This window comes from Strongylocentrotus purpuratus, unplaced genomic scaffold, assembly GCF_000002235.5.
Source record: "Strongylocentrotus purpuratus isolate Spur 01 unplaced genomic scaffold, Spur_5.0 spur5_scaffold_21, whole genome shotgun sequence".
NCBI classification, from domain to species: domain Eukaryota; kingdom Metazoa; phylum Echinodermata; class Echinoidea; order Camarodonta; family Strongylocentrotidae; genus Strongylocentrotus; species Strongylocentrotus purpuratus.
The window spans coordinates 16,389,401-16,413,632 of NW_022145607.1; the positions used below are offsets into that span (position 1 = coordinate 16,389,401).

At 38.5% G+C, this 24,232-nt stretch overlaps 1 protein-coding gene across 1 annotated transcript; it reads right to left on the reverse strand.

Annotated features, from left to right (window-relative positions):
- Positions 1-3,894: 3,894 nt before the first annotated feature.
- On the reverse strand, positions 3,895-24,091 carry LOC100892705 (extracellular serine proteinase). The gene is made up of 9 exons (XM_030994186.1): positions 23,943-24,091; positions 22,837-22,990; positions 21,826-21,963; positions 20,449-20,584; positions 8,325-8,434; positions 7,718-7,868; positions 7,094-7,311; positions 5,308-5,500; positions 3,895-4,860 (listed from the first exon to the last, which is right to left on the reverse strand). The coding sequence occupies exons 1-9, from the start codon at positions 24,089-24,091 to the stop codon at positions 4,667-4,669; spliced, it is 1,443 nt and encodes a 480-aa protein (XP_030850046.1). The 3' UTR covers positions 3,895-4,666.
- Between the last annotated feature and the right edge of the window lie 141 nt (positions 24,092-24,232).

A 24,232-nucleotide genomic window follows, 5' to 3' on the forward strand; every position in this document is an offset into this window, starting at 1 on the left:
AATAACACTGGGCAATTCCACGGTAACGGAAGGACACTCAGACAAGATTTTTGAACTTCAGGTTCATACTATAAGAACTGTTTTATTAGTATAAGATGTGAAACAGTACAGATATAATACCTATATAAGTGCCTTTAATTCTCCCCAAAAAAATTGTCATTATAGTTAAGTAGTTTAAGAATGTGCATATTAATTATCTCGGTAACGGAAGGACATAAAAATGGACATGGTTTTTCCAGTTAATTAGTGTTTATCCAAACTTTGTGAAGTTGATGAAGCTTTCCACTTGACTGAAACACATTTTGTTCCCCATAGTTTAATACATACTAATAAAACATTTCTTTTAGTATGAACCTGAAGTTCAAAAATCTTGTCTGAGTGTCCTTCCGTTACCGTGGAATTGCCCCACTGTATTATGTGCTTTTATATAGCACTCTGCATGGATGCATTATTTGAATATTTTGTTAACATAATCAAATTAATGTACGTCAAGCAAAATGTTAGCATATTTAATATACGAATTATAATTGTAAAATTCCTTTTCAGCGAAGATAATCATATTTCTATTTTTAAATATTTATTTTCATAATTTAAATGTACGTATTTATCCTCGTAATTTTCATATATGTTTAAATCTCACTTGCTATGTAATTCCATTTACTTTCCATATTCTTTAAGGTGTGTCACCAACATGTATTATTTCAACTTAATTGCATTAAAACAATATGATTTCCTAATGACGATATTCTAATAACAATACTGATTTTCTAATACCCATGATACATTTATAACCAACACTAAGCAGCACTACTAACATCACTGTAATGAACCATTATACTGTTAATGTATCATACATTAAATATACCATTTCAACTCATTTTGTATAATTTAGTACTAATACTAATTTGACGTAGTATTATATGAATTGCTTAATATCCGTATGCCATGGTTATGTGATGTATAATCAGTATTGCCTTGCAAGTTGAATTACTAAATAACATGTTTTAATCAACAGCGCTGCTAACTAATATTGCTGCTGCTATTTGTATGTTATTAATACTTGTTTTAAACTATGAATAACTAAAACTCTAATCAAATGCACTAATGGCTAATACATAATAAATGTCTAATAATTTGTTATATACTTGATTTATGTATCTTTGAAATGTAAGCATATATACATACCGTATAATTATCTACCTTTTATCCCTCTTTTATCCCTAACGTACAATGCAACTTCTAATTTAAAACTCTAACTCTAATTATTTAATTGTATGTGTTTATCGTGCCATTCCCTATAAAATGGTCTTTTTAAAAGAAAAATCTTCTTATAAATCGATGTTTGTAAAAGTGAAGCTATGTTTAATATCAGATTTACATTGATATTTTCATGACTGTTTCGTGTTATTGATCCAATACCAGATTAATCAGTGCATATCAAATGTTTATGTGTAAAACAAAATTGATTGTGTTGTCAGGGTTAAAAGAAGAGTATATTGAGGCTACTTTAGGCCAATTGGGCTGAAAGTCGACGAGAGCCCAAAGTTCTTGAATTTTGAAGGGTCACGAGACTACAAAGCTGGTCTCGTAAAGTTATTTACGGTCTCGTGGACTTTCGGTCACGTCTCTATCGATATTAAATTGCATATAATTAATTTGGAATATACTTTTTTCATTATCGTCATTTTGAAGTCTGTGAATTTTCCGTTTTCAAAATTATGTATAAACAGTTGGTATTACAAATAGTATGTGATCCATAACATTTCGTTTAACTCCTCTGTTAAATTGCTTTATATAAAGTCAAGTAACTTATGTTGTAAAGGTATAGATCCGATGAACCCTTGTCATTGGAATACTGTTTTAGGTTTTCGGTCTTCCTTGCATTGTGTAGGTCCTTCGTAGTAATGTGGTATTAAATCATTTTCTTGATATACATGAAATATCTCTTAAATGTGAGTTAAATGTAAAAGAGCACTGGCAGTAACTATGTAAAGGCACAATCATGACACTGCTAAGTGACTATGATTTAACATACACGATGCGTATATTGTGTTTTTCAAATTGACGTATGATTATCGTGCTTAAAGACAAATATACATATATCAAAATAAAGGATTCATGATTTAAACTCACATTTATAGACTCACGAATTGTCTTATGATTCTGTCCTGAATTAAATTTTATGCACAACATGTTGTCAAAATAAAGTTTCACTATGTATTACAAACAACAAAATTGTTACGGTGGTACAATCACTAAACGATTTTCAGTTTTTTTTAGATCTGGGAAAAGGAAATATCAAAGTTCCCCTTACCAAAACGTTCTTGAAGTCTTTCCAGTCTTGATAAATCAAAAGTGCTTTATTTATCTTATTACTCAAATTCGCGTAGTGTAATTATTGAGTGCTGTTTTAAATTTCTCGGTGTCACATGATCATTTCTTTCATACAATGTAACAAAAAGTTTGAACATCTTTACCTATTAAAGAACAAAATAGAGGAGCTTACTTGGTTTCTGACACTCTCTCAATAACCATGGAAACTCTTTGTTAGCTTTTTTAATATATCATAGACTTCTTTCTTCGGACATAGTTGGTCCATGCTAAATCAATGCCAAAAAATATAAACCCAATTTTAGGGGCGTCTGACCGTTAATTGTATACAGTGATAGTGCTTTCTTTTGACAAAGTTTGTTGCATGGGCTAAACTTAGGGTGAAATCCGAATCTGGGTCTGTTCGGGGGGGGGGGGGGGGGCTCTGTGGACCGACAACCATTTTCTCCCACTAACCATATAAGCGGGGGACTTGTCGTCCATGGCCTAAGTAATGGGTCAAAAGGGGTAAGGTAGGCTCTTGACGCGTGTGTGTGTGTGTGTGTGTGTGGGGGGGGGGGAGGATGGAAGAGATTGGAGAAAATTATAGAGAGCTAAAAAGAGAAGAGAGAGAGGAGGAGGAAAAGAGAAAGAACAAGAGAGAGAGAGAGAAAGAGAGAGCGCGCGCGTGTGTGTGTGTTGGAGAGAGAGAGAGAGAGAGAGACAAAGAGACATACAAATACAATGTGTGTGTATGTGTGTGTGAGAGAGAGAGGGTAGGGGTGCGAAAATAGACAATGCAATGTCTCTCTCTCTCTCCCCTCCCCTCTCTCTTCTTTTGTCTCCCCTCCCCCTCTCTATCTCTTTCTCTTTCTCTTTCTCTTTCTCCCCTCTCTTCCTCTTTCTATATATCTATCTCTCCCTCTCATTATAATCCTTTTGGCATTCGCAAACATCAGGAATATTTTTTTATTAAATCCTTTAAAGGTACTATGTCCCATTTGCAGGCCAAAAAAATGAAAAGGTTAAATTCCAACGGCATTTGAAAGATAATACTAATTTAGAACTTCCCTAAAAAAGGTGGGGCTTGAAAATGTCTTCAAGTGGGAAAATAACGACTATTAGTTGTCAAATCGACTTAGGAGCTACAGAGCCAATAAGTAATAGTCTTGATTTTCGGACCATTGTACCGAATGGTCATACGTTTTAAGCTGCGCAAAGATTCAATCAGTTTAATTTTGGCCATCACAAGAAGTGGGTTATTGGTGTAGACAAATGCTCATGTACCCTTTACAGCTCATTTTATTTATGTTATTACCAAAGAAGAAAAAAGCTAGTCAGTCACTCAATAGTGTCTGACAGTGAAGTCTAGCAAGTACACGGGTTTCCTTGCATAATTTGAATATTAGGACACTGCTAACGTTCAAATTTCACAGATAGGACATACCTGACATATTTATAATTCCTGCAAAGTTCTACAGAATTTGAGGTTGGCTGCAAAAGGGACATAGTACCTTTAAAGGTTCTTGATGGGTTGCACTTCGATTAACTTAGAAAAACAAGAAACTAGAAAAACAAGAAATATATGCTTACTAACAATATCATTCGTTTATTATCATCATTTCATAGCTTAATTTTCAATATTTAGAATACATGGTAAAGAAAAGGGGACAGAATGTAGAGCAAAACCTATGCCACTGGAGATAGGACAAAATACATTGTTATCTAACAGTGAACATGATATACATAGTCCTGGGGTGGGGAATATAAAGAGCTTATATTCCCTAAGTGGTATATTTTCGAGACGCGCACAGCACTAAAAGAAAATACGCCAAAGGTCCAAAATCGAATTGCCAGTGAATGTTTATATTGTGGTTGTTACAGATATGGATTACTAAAAACTACATACTCTAATCTAGAAATGAAGATACTTGTAAATGATCCTGTGAATAACAGAATTGCCCAAGCCTCACCGACCCCCCCCCCCCGAATAAAGAAATGGTTATGCTGCAGTAGATTTTTTTTCAAATAAGTATTTGTGATATCATGATAAACTTAATGACATGAGGTGGACATGAGAAGAAAGATTAGGTTAAAACAGTTCTAGCAAGAAACGAAAACTAACCACCAATAATATCGAGAACATCAAACGAAATTTTCATTTAAATAAAAGATAGAAACGTTTGATACCGTCACTTATATTACTTCATCATTTTTTCAATCAGCTATAAATCAATTTAAACTATAGGTTGTCTTCTACCAGGGTTCCAATGACGACGTCACTGACAAAGACGATGATATTGACAATGTCAATCACCATGGTACATTGTCATCACCAACTACACCCACCGGGGGTTTATGCGTAGTAAGTATTGCTGACAACGTTTAGAAGGCGGTTAAAGGAGGGTAAAACCGCGGCGTTGCTAGCTGGAAGACTCGTCAGCTTGTCCTTGGCACTTGTCGCAATAAGGATGTCCAGGACGAGATCGGTCATTGTCTCACTCCCAGTAGGTGTCAAGCTAGTGGTGGACAGAATCATGGCGGCAGCACCTAGGTACACCAACCGTTAAAGATATGATAATAATAGGAGTAATAATAACGATAATAATAATAATAATAATAATAATAATAATAATAATAATAATGATATGAATTATAATACTAGTTTAAATTGGAGGCCTAATAGATATTTTATAGCGCACATGTTAACTACGCATCAACATTAGTTACATTCTGCGACAAAAATCATTTTGTTGCTGTACTAATCCGAGGACATTCCTTTACCTTTACCATACTAACCGAATTCATAACTTCAACCCTGGACCAAACATTTGAAGTTTTTAGTTAGGTTTAATCATACCTCTTACCTAAAACCCGACTGCAACCTTTGCCTCATTATTTTCATTAATTATTATTATTACTTTTAATATGATTATTATGATCATAATTATGATTATAATTATGATTGTCTTAATTATTTATTATTGATTTTCATACCTGCCACCGCAGGGGTTGCAAAGGAGGTGCCGGATGATCTTAGGTAGTTGGAATTACTGCTTCCGGAAGGGGCAGCAAGGTCGATATTTCTTGCTGGGGCGTAGATGTCGACACAAGGACCGTAATTGGAGATTCCGATACGATCATCGCTCGCGCCATTCATACGGTTTCTCGACCCTCCGACCGTGATAACCTAAGAGCAAGAAGCAATGTACAAAAGATAAATAGTGCACAGGGGTGACGAGACGTCTTTCAAAGGGAAGGGGGGGGGGGGTAGTAGAAAGTCTTCAGGGAAGATGGGGTACCTACAAAGTGTAACCGCTATGCGGAAATATAATTGCGTAAACATGTGTATCCCTAAATTTAGTTAATAGTTCTAAGGATCGCCAATATTGTATTGCTTTTCTCCTTTCGCCGTTTTCCTTTTTATTTCCTTTTTAAGTTGCCGTTGTTTGCAATGAACTTAATAATTCTTTTGCGAGCGAGCGAATCAAAACAATGAACTGGAAATTCAAGATTAATAACATAATTGCATGGAATAAATAAATGCGGGCGAGTGTAGCAAAACAGCTTTGAGGTAATTTCACAAAATAGTGCTCTCACTTGGTTAAATTAGGGAGGAAAATTCTTGTCATAGTCCCTGTTGTAATAATGCCTCTTTGCAATATGACTGATTTGTTCTGAATTTTTCTTAACGTTTACCAGATTTGTCAAAAGGATCTTATCACATGTGAAAAGGGACACTAAGCCCAATTCAATTGATTTAAAGGAGAAACACTCATTATAAAGGAAAAGGGGAACTTTACAGTAGTAAAAGAGTGCACTTCTCAGAACCGGAAAGGGGCACTAATTAGAAAGGAAAACTGCAGAGGGACTCATCAGTAGTAAAAGGGGCACTTCTCATTTTTGAATAGATACCTATGAGAGACGAAGTGGGGGCACTTCTCTGCAGGGGAAGGACACTGATTGTTAAAGAAAAATAGCATCCTAAATGTAAAACGAAAAAAAACGAAAAATATCGATAGACTACAAGACTTGTATGGACCGATTCTCTTTCCATGGTTTTGGGGAGCATTGTAGTTCTTTGCCGCCAGAGCTAGATGGGAGCCATCCAAGAGCATAACAACAGATTATTCCTTTAGTCAGGGAACTAAAGCAGGAAAATGTTTTTATCATGATAGGTCAAACTTTTATTGAGCGAACTCGATGCACCCCCCTTTCCGCCCCTTCCCTTCCCACCCCTCCCACCCCTCCCGTCCCCCTCTCCCCCTCCCCCTCTCCCCCTCCCCCTCTCGCCCTCCCCCTCTCCCCTACCCCTCTCCCCCTACCCCGAGAGAGCGACTTGTCAAAACTTGGCCGGCGCCTCGTTTCAGCCGAGATCGAAGGAGAGAAGGTAACTGAACTCGACAGGACTCCTTGTTTAAGTCAAGAAGGCGAGAAGGTGACTTGTTAATACTCGCCAAGAGGTCTTGTTAATAAAGAGAAGGTGAGAAGATGACATATTCAACCACTTTATCGTCTTCTCGACTTAAATAAGGCGCATTTTTTTCTTCAATTCAAGCAAGTCGCCTTCTCGCTGCACGATTAACCGCTCGTGCGCCCTTCCATGTTGAGCTCTCGGATTCGGTGAATTGGGACTTTGCACGTCGACATAGTAGACTGCTACATGTGACGTCCTTTTCAGGCACTGGGACGTCCTTTTAAAGCACTGCCACCGCCTTAAAAGGACGTCACACGTAGCAGCCCACTATTTCAACGTGCAAAACTAAAAGTCCCTAATATTTACATCAGGTGATCCAGACGGAGAGTAGTTACAGGCATTAGCCATGCTGATGTCCGAACCTTGGTTTCCAGCTGCCACGACGACCACGCAATCGGTGTTCGCGCTGAGGTTCCCGAAAGCATAGTTGAGTGTCGTACTAAAGGACGTGGAAATCAGTGAGTAGGAGACGACACACTTAGAACCCGGGTTGTTGTTCCACCACCGTTGAACGTCGTCAAGCCCTGTATTAATGGGACGTAAGAAACAAAAATGTAGGTTACATTACAAGTGGTCCTGCCATATTATTGCTGCTTGATTTATTTCGTGATTGGTAATAGAGTAGTGGAAAGGTTGCGTTCAGTGGATTGTAGGCTAGGTTTGGGTGTTATGGCTAGGGATAGGTGTTAGGGTAAGGTAGGCCTATAATAATTCAAATATTATTGTTATTTAAAAAGAAAATCGATTTTTGTTTTTGTCCAAAGTGCTGAAAACACTTTGGACCGTGCTTGTGGCATGATAATGTGGTCCAAATAACATTCAGCGAGTATTTGTCATATTATGAATATGAGGGCATCTGAAGAACCATCCTTCTACACTAACATAAACAGAATGAAAAAGCTCACAATTTCAAAATTACAAAGTACATACCTGCGAGGACGTCATCAGCGGCGGCTAAGCCATCGGATCCAGCTACCCGAATGCTCTCTACGGTCGCGCCCTGAGCGACTCCTATGTTGGCTCCGGCGGCTACGCTCGCACAGCGGGTCCCATGTCCATTGACGTCCACCATAATGGGCGACTACAAAACAAGAATCAGGATTTATGAGAGAAATGAAAACTTAATAATGTAATGCCTCGTTCAGATATCTAGCGGTAAACAGCGGCTGTTTTTATTTGATTTATTACAAATATATTCGGGGGGGGGGGGTGATTCACCGCGTCACATCTGGACCAGCCTTTAGGCATCCGCAATGGACTGTCTATTCTATCCCCCCCCTCCCATACGCCATATTTTCCAGGTTTTTGACAAACACGACTTTTTGCATGGTTAGTAATTAGATTTTGTTTTAAGGGAGGGGGCATAAATTTGTTAGGTCTATATTCCAAGGATAACATTCCTTAACCCCCTTGTTTTAACGTTAGGCCTAGAGTACTAATATTTCCTTCGCAATACGCATGATATGCATAGCTAGAGGGCGGCTTAATTTGATTCACGTAAAATGCTAAAGAGTCGTGAAGTAAGAATGATACTCACGTTTGGTGTAACGGTATCGTTATAAAAGCTGACGCGGCCGTTGGTAAACTCATCGTGAGTAAACAGGACTCCAGTATCAAGAATGAAGATAGTCACGTCTGTCGCATCATCTGAGAAAGAAAATAAAAACATGGACGTTACAAAGCTTGAAGTCGGGTAAAGCCGAACCCTATATTTAAAGGGCTACGTAAGCCCAGTGAAACAATACTTCGTCGGCGGTTTTATGAACCGACGAAACCGTCATAGATAATGTTTCACTAGCCTCCTGAAATAATATATGGCGCCATAAAGACCTACCTGTAGTAGAGTGAAATAATAAATACAAATGTGGTCTTTTATCAGTGTTAGTACGACTCTTCCTGCGGGCCTTGCAGCCTTTCGAAAAATAGGAAGGAGGAGGCCCCCCCTTTTTTTTTCTTTCAAAACGGCCGCTCAAAATGGCCGCTCGGTACATTTTCCCTGACAGTCGGGATATTTTTCAAAATGGCCGCCGACATTTATTTAAAAAAAAAAAATTTAATCAGAAATAGATTCATTTTAGCTATGTTTTTCATGTTTTTTTCTTTAAAAAAATAAAAAAATAAAACAATTTCAACCAAAAAAACTAAAAAAAATAGGAGGCGGCTCCCAAAAAGGAAGCGAGCGGCGACGCTAACATGTATATTTTTTTTAATGGCCTTATAACCCCAACAGTTTCTAGGGAAATTGTGATTGAATTAGCAAACAATAAATCGTTTTCTTACATGTTGATATGTTCTATCTTTCTGTTGTCCATTGTGTACAATGCAAGCACTTTCATGGGATTTTATCACATGCACCTATGCGCTTTGAGAGTTTGATTCGATGTGATTAGGATTCGGTGTCTTAAAAGTCTCTCATAATATTTTTGCAATGACGAACCTTCGTCATTGCCTTGTTTTCGTTCACGTTATTGCAATGACGACCTTCGTCATTGCCTTGTTTTCGTTCACATTCTGCCCCATAAATTGCAATGACGACCTTCGTCATTGCCTTGTTTTCGTTCACATTCTGCCCCATTAATATTCTCCTTTTCCTTTTCCTTTTCCTTATCCTTATCCTTATCGTCAGGAAATCGCATTCGTTTTGCACGTAGTGTTTGTGATTCCTAGTTAGGTGCTTTTCTCATGTCCTTTTCCTTTCAAATTTCATAGGCATAGTCTCTAACATCTCATCAAGGTCACTACATTCTTCGATTTTGGAAATCACTCATGCATGACCGTCCAGGCGCCATTTTGTCCGTTTCTGGTCCATTTTAAGGCCTTTATATCTTCCTTCCTATCTCCACTATCCTAGATTCTACAAACTTCTAACAAATTCCTCTAGATAGTCTGAGAGATGTTCTTTCATCTGCGACATATAACCTGACCTTCAAAATGCCATCTTCGTACTCGAAATTCAAATCTAAAACCGACTCCGTCAAAAATCTCTCAAGTTCTTGAAAAATGGACCCCTAAATAATCTAAAACTGCCATAACTTTCTCATATAAATTCCGTTTTGTATTTAAATCTCACAGTATCTTTATCTCATAATTGCACATAGCCATGCCAAATTTCACGCTCCAATGGCTTTGCACAACATAAATAGCGCCCTCTAAAGTTCTGGGAATTGGCTTTCTCTCTGTGGCCGTATCTCCATAATGGCTTGGCAAACCCGTACCCTTTTTTGGATTTAGATACTTGAAGATATGCCCTTTCCAGCCATATACAAAATTATATACCCTATCACTGACCAAATTTGAGAAAATTGCCCTCCAAATTCGCCATTTTCAAGAAAATTCCGAAATAACTTCAACTTGCTCTAAAATGGCGATCTTTATACCTACATCCATGAAACTTGGCAGACATATGTATCCATATACGTGACAACTGTTTACTAAGTTTGGTAAAATTCGAATATGTCAGCGCAAAGTAATCGCCAAAAATGATGAATTTACTATGCATTACGTAATAGCGCGTTTAATGCGTGCAATACATTGCGCGCAGATAACAATGGTGTCAAACTGACCGCAATGAAGTGCCCTTTCGAATGATACCAAGTATGATATATGTTCATACAGAAAATTGTGAGTAAATCGCATTTTAACAAAGGTCACTACACGAATTCCGCCGAGTTTCCGCCCGAATCTAACACGTATCGGCTATGACGTAATTTTTCAGACTGCTTTTCGCCCCTTAAACGTCCTTTTTTTTCCTTGAAAATTTGCAGTGACATGCCGAGTTCCAATACGCAGGGCACCTCTTGGCCGGATTTTTAAAATTGGTCAAGGGGGCCATTTAAGACGCCATTTTGTCCTATAAATCTATTTTACATCACGTGTTTCGATAGGATTATCATAGAAAAAAAAAGAGTGGTTTACGATAACAACCATGAAATTCTCTTTCTAATGATACCAAATACGGCCCATAAAAAGACATAAAGAGAGAGAAAAAAAAACAATTTAACTCCGGTCGTATTACAGATCCTGTACGTTTTTCGCCCATGCATTACACGCATTGTCTATGGGGCATATCGGGTTCACGCTTTTGGCCCCCAGAACGATCTTGATTGCAATGACGAACATGCACCAAATCCCATTGGTTTTTGCACGCAGTGCTCGCGAGCCCTTTCTAGGTTCTTTCCCCTATCCCAATTTCTTTCAAACTTCGTAGGCATAGTCACTACCATCCCATCAAGGTCACTGTTGAGGCCTTTCTTTCGCACTATCTATCTCCAATATCACAGAAGCTACAGACTTCGTACAAATTGCTCTGGATAGTCCGAGAGAAGCTCTTTCGTTTGACTTATCGAAACATGGCGTCATTGCACGCACATCGTTGGGACACGATTGCATTTCTAGTTGCAATGACGACCTTCGTCATTGCCTTGTTTTCGTTCACATTCTGCCCCATTAATATTTTCCTTTTTGCAATGACGACCTTCGTCATTGCCTTGTTTTCGTTCACATTCTGCCCCATTAATATTCTCCTTTTCCTCCTTTTCCTTTTCCTTATCGTCAGGAAATCGCATTCGTTTTGCACGTAATGTTTGTTATTCCTAGTTAGGTGCTTTTCTCATGTCCTTTTCCTTTCACATTTCATAGGCATAGTCTCTAACATCCCTTCAAGGTCACTACATTCTTCGATTTTCGAAATCACTCATGCATAACCGTCCAGGCGCCATTTTGTCCGTTTCTGGTCCATTTTAAGGCCTTTCTTTCTTCCTTCCTATCTCCACTATCCTAGATCCTACACATTTCTAACAAATTCCTCTAGATAGTCTAAGAGATGTTCTTTTATCTGCGACGTATAACCTGCCCTTCAAAATGCCATCTTCATACTCAAAATTCAAATCTGAAACCGACTCCGTCAACTATCTCTCAAATTCTTGAAAAATTGACACCTAAATAATCTAAAACTGCCATAACTTTCTCATATAAATTCCGTTTTGTATTTAAATCTCACAGTATCCTTATCTCATAATTGCACATAGCCATGCCAAATTTCACGCTCCAATGACTTTGCACAACATAAATAGCGCCCTCTAAAGTTCTGGGAATTGGCTTTCTCTCTGTGGCCGTATCTCCATAATGGCTTGGCAAACCCGTACCCTTTTTTGGATTTAGATACTTGAAGATATGCCCTTTCCAGCCATATACAAAATTATATACCCTATCACTGACCAAATTTGAGAAAATTGCCCTCCAAATTCGCCATTTTCAAGAAAATTCCAAAATAACTTCAACTTGCTCTAAAATTACGATCCTTTGACCTACGTCAATGAAACTTGGCACACACATGTATTTATATACGTGACAACTGTCCGCAAAGTTTGGTAAAATTTGATTATGTCAGCGCAAAGTTATCTCAAAAAATGATGTATTTACTATGCATTGCGTGATAGCGCGTTAAATGCGTGCAATACATTGCGCGAAGATAACAATGGTGTCAAACTGACAGCAATGAAGTGCCCTTTCGAATGATACCAAGTATAGTATATGTTCACACAGAAAATTGTGAATAAATCGCATTTGAACAAAGATCACTACACGAATTCCGCCGAGTTTCCGCCCGAATCTAACACGTATCGGCTATGACGTCATTTTTTCAGACTGCTTTTCGCCCCTTAAACGTCCTTTTTTTTCCTTGAAAATTTGCAGTGACATGCCGAGTTCCAATACGCAGGGCACCTCTTGGCCGGATTTTTGAAATTGGTCAAGGGGGCCATTTAAGACGCCATTTTGTCCTATACATCTATTTTACATCACGTGTTTCGATAGGATTATCATAGAAAAAAAGAGAGTGGTTTACAATAACAACCATGAAATTCTCTTTCTAATGATACCAAATACGGCCCATAAAGAGACGTAAAGAGAGAGAGAAAAAACAATTTAACTCCGGCCATAATACAGATCCTGCACGTTTTCCGCCCATTCATTACACGCATTGTCTAAGGGGCATATCGGGTTCACGCTTTTGGCCCCCAGAACGAACTTGATTGCAATGTCAAACATGCACCAAATCCCTTTGGTTTGTGCACGCAGTGCTTGCGAGCCCTTTCTAGGTTCTTTCCCCTATCCCAATTTCTTTCAAACTTCGTAGGCATAGTACCATCCCATCAAGGTCACTGTTGATGCCTTTCTTTCGCCCTACCTATCTCCAATATCACAGAAGCTACAGACTTCGTGCAAATTGCTCTGGATAGTCCGAGAGAAGCTCTTTCGTTTGACACGTAGAAACACGGCGTCATTGCACGCACATCGTTCTGACACGATTGCATTTCTAGTCCTTGTTTTCCTTATCGTCCAGAAATCCCATTCGTTTTGCACGTAGTGTTTGTTATTCCTAGTTAGGTGCTTTCCTCATGTTCTTTTCCTTTCAAATTTCATAGGCATAGTCTCTAACATCTCATCAAGGTCACTACATTCTTCGATTTTCGAAATCACTCATGCATAACCGTCCAGGCGCCATTATGTCCGTTTCTGGTCCATTTTAAGGCCTTATTTTATTCCTTTCTATCTCCACTATCCTAGATCATACAAACTTCTAACAAATTCCTCTAGATAGTCTAAGAGATATTCTTTCATCTGCGACGTATAACCTGACCTTCAAAATGCCATCTTCGTACTCAAAATTCAAATCTGAAACCGACTCCGTCAACAATCTCTCAAATTCTTGAAAAATGGACCCCTAAAAATCTAAAAATTGCAATAACTTTCTTTAACCAATTCTGTTCCATCTCATCTTCTCGCAGTATCTTTATTTTATTATTGCACATAGCCATGCCAAATTTGACGCTCCAATGGCTATGCAAAACATAAATAGCGCCCTCTAAAGTTCTGGGAATTGGCTTTCTTTCTGTGGCCGTATCTCCATTATGGCTTGGCAGACCCGTACCCTTTTTTGGATTTAGATACTTGAAGATATGCCCTTTCCAGCCATATACAAAATTATATACCCTATCACTGACCAAATTTGAGAAAATTGCCCTCCAAATTCGCCTTTTTCAAGAAAATTCCGAAATAACTTCAACTTGCTCTTAAATGGCGATCTTTATACCTACATCAATGAAACTTGGCAAACATATGTATCCATATACGTGACAACTGTCTGCGAAGTTTGGTAAAATTCGAATATGTCAGCGCAAAGTTATCGCCAAAAATGATGAATTTACTATGGATTACGTAATAGCGCGTTCAATGCGCGCAAAACATTGCGCGCAGTTAACAATGGTGTCAAACTGACCGCAATGAAGTGCCCTTTCGAATGATACCAAGTATAATATATGTTCACACAGAAAATTGTGAGTAAATCGCAATTGAACAAAGATCACTACACGAATTCCGCCGAGTTTCCGCCCGAACCTAACACGTTTCGGCTATGACGTCATTTTTTCAGACTGCTTTTCGCCCCTTAAACGTCCTTTTTTTTCCTTGAAAATTTGCAATGACATTCCGCGATGCAATACGCAGGGCACCTCGTGGCCGGATTTTTGAAATTGGGCAAGGGGGCCATTTAAGACGCCATTTTGTCCTATAAGTCTATTTTACATCACGTGTTTCGATAGGATTATCATAGAAAAAAAGAGAGTGGTTTACAATAACAACCATGAAATTCTCTTTCCAATGATACCATATACGGCCCATAAAGAGACATAAAGAGAGAGAGAAAAAATAATTTAACTCCGGTCATAATACAGATCCTCTACGTTTTCCGCCCATGCATTACACGCATTGTCTATGGGGCAAATCGGGTTCACGCTTTTGACCCCTAGAACGATCTTGATTGCAATGACGAACGTGCAACTAATCCCATTTGTTTTTGCACGCAGTGCTTGCGAGCCCTTTCTAGGTTCTTTCCCCTATCCCAATTTCTTTCAAACTTCGTAGGCATAGTACCATCCCATCAAGGTCACTGTTGATGCCTTTCTTTCGCCCTACCTATCTCCAATATCACAGAAGCTACAGACTTCGTGCAAATTGCTCTGGATAGTCCGAGAGAAGCTCTTTCGTTTGACACGTAGAAACACGGCGTCATTGCACGCACATCGTTGTGACACGATTGCATTTCTAGTTGCAATGACGACCTTCGTCATTGCCTTGTTTTCGTTCACATTCTGCCCCATTAATATTCTCCTTTTCCTCCTTTTCCTTTTCCTTATCGTCAGGAAATCGCATTCGTTTTGCACGTAATGTTTGTTATTCCTAGTTAGGTGCTTTTCTCATGTCCTTTTCCTTTCACATTTCATAGGCATAGTCTCTAACATCCCTTCAAGGTCACTACATTCTTCGATTTTCGAAATCACTCATGCATAACCGTCCAGGCGCCATTTTGTCCGTTTCTGGTCCATTTTAAGGCCTTTCTTTCTTCCTTCCTATCTCCACTATCCTAGATCCTACACATTTCTAACAAATTCCTCTAGATAGTCTAAGAGATGTTCTTTTATCTGCGACGTATAACCTGCCCTTCAAAATGCCATCTTCATACTCAAAATTCAAATCTGAAACCGACTCCGTCAACTATCTCTCAAATTCTTGAAAAATTGACACCTAAATAATCTAAAACTGCCATAACTTTCTCATATAAATTCCGTTTTGTATTTAAATCTCACAGTATCCTTATCTCATAATTGCACATAGCCATGCCAAATTTCACGCTCCAATGACTTTGCACAACATAAATAGCGCCCTCTAAAGTTCTGGGAATTGGCTTTCTCTCTGTGGCCGTATCTCCATAATGGCTTGGCAAACCCGTACCCTTTTTTGGATTTAGATACTTGAAGATATGCCCTTTCCAGCCATATACAAAATTATATACCCTATCACTGACCAAATTTGAGAAAATTGCCCTCCAAATTCGCCATTTTCAAGAAAATTCCAAAATAACTTCAACTTGCTCTAAAATTACGATCCTTTGACCTACGTCAATAAAACTTGGCACACACATGTATTTATATACGTGACAACTGTCCGCAAAGTTTGGTAAAATTTGATTATGTCAGTGCAAAGTTATCTCAAAAAATGATGTATTTACTATGCATTGCGTGATAGCGCGTTAAATGCGTGCAATACATTGCGCGAAGATAACAATGGTGTCAAACTGACCGCAATGAAGTGCCCTTTCGAATGATACCAAGTATAGTATATGTTCACACAGAAAATTGTGAATAAATCGCATTTGAACAAAGATCACTACACGAATTCCGCCGAGTTTCCGCCCGAATCTAACACGTATCGGCTATGACGTCATTTTTTCAGACTGCTTTTCGCCCCTTAAACGTCCTTTTTTTTCCTTGAAAATTTGCAGTGACATGCCGAGTTCCAATACGCAGGGCACCTCATGGCCGGATTTTTAAAATTGGTCAATGTGGCTATTTAAGACGCCATTTTGTCCTATAAATCTATTTTACATCACGTGTTTCGATAGGATTATCATGGGAAAAAAGAGAGTGGTTTACAATAACATTCATGAAATTCTCTTTCTAATGATACCAAATACGGCTCATAAAGAGACATAAAGAGAGAGAGAAAAAACAATTTAACTCCGGTCATAATACAGATCCTGTACGTTTTCCGCTCATGCATTACACGCATTGTCTATGGGGCATATCGGGTTCACGCTTTTGACCCCCAGAACGATCTTTATTGCAATGACGAACATGCACCAAATCCCCTTGGTTTTTGCACGCAGTGCTTGCGAGCCCTTTCCACGTCCTTTCCCATATCCCAATTTCTTTCAAACTTCGTAGGCATAGTCACTACCATCCCATCAAGGTCACTGTTGAGGCCTTTCTTTCGCCCTACCTATCTCCAATATCACAGAAGCTACAGACTTCGTACAAATTGCTCTGGATAGGGCGAGAGAAGCTCTTTCGTTTGACACGTAGAAACATGGCGTCATTGCACGCACATCGTTGTGACACGATTGCATTTCTAGTATTCTTCTTAGTATCGTCAGGAAATCGCATTCGTTTTGCACGTAGTGCTTGTTATTCCTAGTTAGGTGCTTTCCCCATGTCCATTTCCTTTCAAATTTCGTAGGCATCATCTCTAGCATCTCATCCAGGTCACTACTTTCTTCGATTTTCGAAATCACTCATGCATAACCGTCCAGGCGCCATTTTGTCCGTTTCTGGTCCATTTTAAGGCCTTTCTTTCTTCCTTCCCATCTCCACTATCCTAGATCCTACAAACTTCTAACAAATTCCTCTAGATAGTCTAAGAGATGTTCTTTTATCTGCGACGTATAACTTGACCTTCAAAATGCCATCTTCGTACTCAAAATTGAAATCTGAAACCGACTCCGTCAAAAATCTCTCAAGTTCTTGAAAAATTGACCCCTAAATAATCTAAAACTGCCATAACTTTCTCATATGAATTCTGTTTTGTATTTAAATCTCACAGTATCTTTATCTCATAATTGCACATAGCCATGCCAAATTTCACGCTCCAATGGCTATGCAAAACATAAATAGCGCCCTCTAAAGTTCTGGTAATTGGCTTTCTTTCTGTGGCCGTATCTCCATTATGGCTTGGCAAATCCGTACCCTTTTTTGGATTTAGATACTTGAAGATATGCCCTTTCCAGCCATATACAAAATTATATATCCTAACACTGACCGACTTTGAGAAAAATGCCCTCCAATTTCGCCATTTTCAAGAAAATTCCAAAATAACTCAAACTTGCTCTAAAATGACGATCTTTATACCTACATCAATGAAACTTGGCACACATATGTATCCATATACGTGACAACTGTCTGTCAAGTTTAATAAGTTGTAATGCCCTCGTCGCAAAGTTATCGCCAAAAATGATGAATTTACTATGCAATACGTTATAGCGCGTTAAATGCGTGCAATACATTTGGCGGAGATAACAATAGTGTCAAACTGACCGCAATGAAGTGCCCTTTCGCATGATACCAAGTACAGTATATGTTCACACAGAAAATTGTGAGTAAATCGCATTTTAACAAAGGTCACTACACGAATTCCGCCCGAATCTAACACGTATCGGCTAAGACGTCTTTTTTTCAGACTGCTTTTCGCCCCCTAAATGTCCTTTTTTTTCCTTGAAAATTTGCAGTGGCATGCCGAGTTCCAATACGCAGGGCACCTCTTGGCCGGATTTTTGAAATTGGTCATGGGGGCCATTCAAGACGCCATTTTGTTCTATAAATCTATTTTACATCACATGTTTTGATAGGATTATCATAGATAAAAAGAGAGTAGTTTACAATAACAACCATAAAATTCTCTTTCTAATGATACCAAATACGGCCTATAAAGAGACATTAAGAGAGAGAGAAAAAACAATTTAACTCCGGTCATAATACAGATCCTGTACGTTTTCCGCCCATTCATTACACGCATTGTCTATGGGGCATATCGGGTTCACGCTTTTGGCCCCCAGAACGATGTTTATTGCAATGACGAACATGCACCAATTAAATCCCCTTGGTTTTTGCACGCAGTGTTTAGTAACTCTTTCTAGGTTTTTTCCCCTATCCCAATTTCTTACAAACTTCGTAGGCGTAGTCATTACCATGCCATCAAGGTCACTCTTGAGGCCTTTCTTTCGCCCTACCTATCTCCAATATCACAGAAGCTACAGACTTCGAACAAATTGCTCTGGATAGTCCGAGAGAAGCTCTTTCGTTTGACACGTAGAAACATGGCGTCATTGCACGCACATCGTTGTGACACGATTGCATTTCTAGTTAATATTCTTACTTCTTCCTAGCGTCCGAAATCCCATTCGTTTTGCACGTAGTGCTTGTGGACCCTATCTAGATCCTTTACTCTTGCTCGATTCCTTTCAAACTTCGTAGGCGTAATCTCTGATATCCAATCTAGGTCACCTACTTTTTCGTTTTCTGAAATCACTCATGCGTAAACGTCCAGGCGCCATTTTGTCCGTTTCTGGTCCATTTTAAGGCCTTTCTATCTTCCTTACTATCTCCACTATCCTAGATCCTACAAACTTCTAACAAATTCCTCTAGATAGTCTTAGAGATGTCCTTTCATCTGCGACGCATAACCTGCCCTTCAAAATGCCATCTTCATACTCAAAATTCAAATCTGAAACCGTCTACGTCAACAATCTCTCAAATTCTTGAAAAATTGACCCCTACATAATCTAAAACTGCCATAACTTTCTCATATAAATTCCGTTTTGTATTTAAATCACACGGTATCTTTATCTCATAATTGCACATAGCCATGCCAAATTTCACGCTCCAATGGTTTTGCACTACATAAATAGCGCCCTCTAAAGTTCTGGGAATTGGCTTTCTTTCTGTGGCCATATCTCCATTATGGCTTAGCAGATCCGTACCCTTTTTTGGATTTAGATACTTGAGGATATGCCCTTTCCAGCCATATACAAAATTATATACCCTAACACTGACCGACTTTGAGAAAAATGCCCTCAAAATTCGCCATTTTCAAGAAAATTCCAAAATAACTTCAACTTGCTCTAAAATGGCGATCTTTGTACCAACGTCAATGAAATTTGGCAGACATATGTATCCATATACGTGACAACTGTCTGCCAAGTTTGGCAAAATTCAAATATGTCAGCGCAAAGTTATCTCCAAAAATGATGAATTTACTATGCATTACGTAATAGCGCGTTTAATGCGTGCAATACATTGCGCGCAAATGACATTGGTGTCAAACTGACCGCAATGAAGTGCCCTTTCGAATGATACCAAGTATGGTATATGTTCACACAGAAAATGGTGAGTAAATCGCATTTGAACAAGGGTCACTTTACGAATTCCGCCGAGTTTCCGCCCGATTATAACACTTATCGACCATGACGTCATTTTTTCAGACTACTTTTCGCCCCCTTAGCATCCTTTTTTTCCTTGAGAATTTGCAATGACATTCCGAGATGCAATACGCAGGGCACCTCGTGGCCGGATTTTTGAAATTAGTCAAGGGGGCCATTTAAGACGCCATTTTGTCCTTTAAATCTATTTTACATCACATGTTTCGATAGGATTATCATAGGAAAAATGAGAGTGGTTTACAATAACAACCATGAAATTCTCTTTCCAATGATACCATATACGGCCCATAAAGAGACATAAAGAGAGAGAGAAAAAACAATTTAACTCCGGTCAGAATACAGATCCTGTACGTTTTCCGCCCATGCATTACACGCATTGTCTATGGCGCAAATCGGGTTCACGCTTTTGACCCCTAGAACGATCTTGATTGCAATGACGAACATGCAACTAATCCCATTGGTTTTTGCACGCAGTGCTTGCGAGCCCTTTCTAGGTTCTTTCCCCTATCCCAATTTCTTTCAAACTTCGTAGGCATAGTCACTACCATCCCATCAAGGTCACTATTGAGGCCTTTCTTTCGCCCTACCTGTCTCCAATATTACAGAAGCTCAAGACTACGTACAAAAAATTGCTCTGGATAGTCCGAGAGAAGCTCTTTCGTTCGACACGTAGAAACACGGCGTCATTGCACGCACATCGTTGTGACACGATTGCATTTCTAGTTTTATATCATTGTTGTTATTATTATTATAATTATTATTAACATTATAATAATAATTGATATTAATATCATTATTATTATCATTATAATAACTATTGTTATTGACTCACTTCTGTCATAAGAAGCTCCATCACGGGGAAGATCTACCTGATCGATTCGGTCCAGTAGCTTGACGGGCAGGGTAGGCAGAGCAGCGCCGACTTCTTGTACCGAGTTCTCTTCCACAAGATAACCTTTCTTAGCTAACTGTGGGAGAAAACAGATCAGAAACGGTCGGTTCAATGTAAAAAAAGGCTCTAACGTTATAATACTGTCGATGTCTCTCGTGTCTTTCATCGACGAGGTGACGATTAACGGCTAAAGGGTGCAGGGGATATGACATCCCCGCCCCTTAACAATTCTGTACTCTCTTAAAAAAAAGAGTGAATTTTCATTCTATTTTCACTTTCTTGGGAGTGACGTCCGTGATCACTTGTTTAGGAGTGAAAATCGATTGATTTTAGAGTGCTCTCTAAGAAGAAAAAAGTGAATGTTCACTCTATTTTCACTACATTTTCACTCTCCAGAGGAGTGACGTCCGTGATCACTCGATTTTTTTTTAGAGAGTAGGCATATCCAGAGCTGCGGCATAAGGGGGAAATTTATGACCTTTTTGCTCGTCTGTAGATGAGTTTGTAAATTGACGACCACTCGTTGCCATCAGCGAGAAATAAGAAAGTATGATGAACATTTTTGTTAAAGGGATCCGATAACTTTGTCTCAGATTTTAGAAAAAAATCCTGGATTTATCTCATGCTGCAATGATAAATATAAACCTTTATGTCAGTCAGGAACCCCATGAATTTTACAAGTTGATCGTCTGTCTGATTATCAAGATATTTATGATTGGAAATCAAAACCAAATTTTGCGTTAGCCGAACGGTTTTCATAACACTACAGTCTATTGCGGAAAACGAGTACGGTAAAACCGGTCACTCAAAGATTTGTACTTTTTTGAGGCATTTCTTGATCATTATGAAGCGCGATTTTTAGGGCTTTAATATTACACCATATCACAGACACGTGGTAACACGTAGGGCCATGCATCTCAGATTTAACATTGTTAAACGATGCCTTTAAGGTTTTACACGTTATAATTTGTTACAAATATCTTGTCCTCCCCCTTCCCTCCCTCCATCCCACTTTATAAAAGGTTTATTAAAATCATTGACAAGGCTAGAAAGAGAAAGCGATGTTTGTTAACTGAATGAATCTCTGCGAACTGTTAAAGAGGAGAATTCTTTAAAACAGGAAAAGATGGTTAAAGAGAGCCACAGTGAGTACATGTTTGAAAATGTAATGACATTTTGGACTGTATGTGAGTTCTACACAGGGGTACAGAGTTATTCTTGTTCATTTTTACACCAACTTTAATTCTGTCAGATTTATTCCAAAATAAGTTTTAACGTATGCATGTATTGAGTATCATGATTACATTTGGCTGTTACCTTTATAGCACACTTTTCTGTGGTTTCAACGGAGACAATGAGGAGAACATCGGTGAATGCTCGTTTTATTGTGGAGCAGTCACGGCATGCTTTCAATTTGTCGATCTTTTTGAAGAGCCTGTTATAACTGTGCTGGTCCTGCGGAAAGGGGAAACAAAAGGAGAAGAGCAAATAAAAAAACGAGGCGCCATGTCAAAGGACAATATATATATATATATATATATATATATATATATATATAAAAGCTGAATATCATCAATATCATTTTGTGGATATTCAAGGCCTGGAAACAGCCTTTCGACAAGTGCTCTGACCGCTGCAATATTCCGCTTGCATTTACATGATAAAAATCATCAATAATTATGTCGACCAAATTTCAAAATGATGAGAGTGAGAAAAGCAATTGACGTTTGATTTCACATCAAATCTCACATAGGCCCATTCTGCATCGGAATATGACAAAAGAATCATGTAACTAAATTGTTTTGTGAGTAGAACATGTGCTTTTCAGCGAGATAATTTCAATTTCTAAACATTTTGATGATTCTAAGCTCCGACATATTCGAAAATTTTAAGTACTACATCACCAACCTCGCTTTGAGACTGTCTCTGTCACAATGTAATTGAATAACCAGAACTCAACGTCAGTCATGTCCCTAACTCTGTATATGCCATACAAATACATGATTGTAATCTCGCTGTACGACATTGTATTTATCATGGGATTGACGTATACCACGGCTTCAAGACCATCGAACTGCTTCCGGTGCAAGATTTATAGATTATATACCGGTGTTAAATAGGGTTGTCAAGAATGGACTGAAAAGTGGTCATTTTACTTGCACACATCAACCCTCTCCGTCAATCGGTGCCAATTGTTTTGTGCAAAATTGCAGGTGTTGCAAACGGACGACCGTGCACAGAGACGAATAGAGCAATCGAATTGCTAAACTGTAATTTACCCGTTAGAACTCTAAATAATTTGATTGTAATATTGTTTTATGAACTTACTGGGGAAGTGACTATATAGCTGGTTGTGCATGAACATTTCAGGCTCTTGTGTGTTTCGACGTCCATGGGTGGTCCCTCGTCGCACAGGTCTTCATCGGTGAGTTCGTTGTCATCATCATCGGACTCCGAAGAGTAGCTTACTACCATGTTAGCCCTGGCAAGGTATTCGAAAACACATAGTAGTACTAGTCATCGTAATTGTAATAGTTATACCAATAATAACACTAATAGTAATAATAACTAATAATAGTAATGATAAATAACAATAATAATTATGATGAGGATAATAATAATATAAACACACAATATACACACTGTTTCCCAATAGATTCATCAAGAACATTCTGAGAGGGTATAACCTTTCTTTATAGATCAAGAATACAACAATATTGTCACAATCATTTCATGAACAGAGGTAAGAAAATGTATTCCAACTTCATGGGCAGCAGTGTTAAAATAATGACAAGTTCCCGGTCTTGTAAAGTGCATTCCACATGATATTGCGTCTCCATGCTCTTCTGACGGAGCCCTGCTTTAGACCCGGCAACTGTGTGTAGCGCTCAGTACACTCAAGGAATGAATCCTACAAGGAACCCACCTACTACACCTACGACGAGTGTAGTGGATATAGATTTACGTCTTGCCCAAAGGACGTTATTGGTGCGCAGGGATTCAAAAGCCATACCTTGTGATTCACAGTCTGCAGACTTATCCACTGGACCACAACACCTCTAAATATTAGTGCTAGCTTTGTCATTGTACGTCTTTTCTTTTCCTTTTCTCTCTTTCTGGAAGAAGGCTTATGTAATGTCCAATGCTATCATTTTTTTTTGCCGATTCTATTTTCTGTTTCCTGATGAGATTGAAAAATATCTATACAGAAATGCAACTCTTTATTGGGACCTACAGAAAAGATAACATTAGGGTCTATGATTATATTCGTTAAAACTAAAACATGGAATGTAGTTTTTTAAATAAATCAATGTTTTCCTAGTTTTAAGTCACTCTTTGTTGGAATAGTCCAACATATGTATATAGCGCTGTGTGCATATTGCATAGATGTGTGTAGCAACTGAATAAAGAATGGAATTAAGAATATACGATACCAGGCGAGGGCCAAAACAGCTATCAGGATCCAAACGTTGGTCTTCATGGTGGAGGTTTGTGGATCTTCTGTGTTCTCAGGAGTGGTTTCCTTAGCAGGATGAGTTCTGCCTAAAACCCATCTCAATTTATAGGCTTTTTCTGGCGCCATGGCAGAATATCGGTTACATCTCGAAATATGGAATAGAAATCTGTTGTTTGTTTGTTGTTGTTGTTGTTTTACATATTTATTCTTTTGACGTTTTTGTAGTCTATTGTTCCTTTTGAATGGATAATATCTTTACACAGATTC

What these genes read in the sequence shown, in the direction of transcription:
- LOC100892705 (XM_030994186.1), bottom strand. Translation starts at nt 24,091, where the DNA reads ATGGCGCCAGAAAAAGCCTATAAATTGAGATGGGTTTTAGGCAGAACT. An exon ending in CGCTGATGACGTCCTCGCAG is followed by an intron (nt 7,312 to 7,717) that starts GTATGTACTTTG and finishes CCATTAATACAG; the next exon opens with GGCTTGACGACGTTCAACGG. An exon ending in TGCAACCCCTGCGGTGGCAG is followed by an intron (nt 4,861 to 5,307) that starts GTATGAAAATCA and finishes TGGTGTACCTAG; the next exon opens with GTGCTGCCGCCATGATTCTG.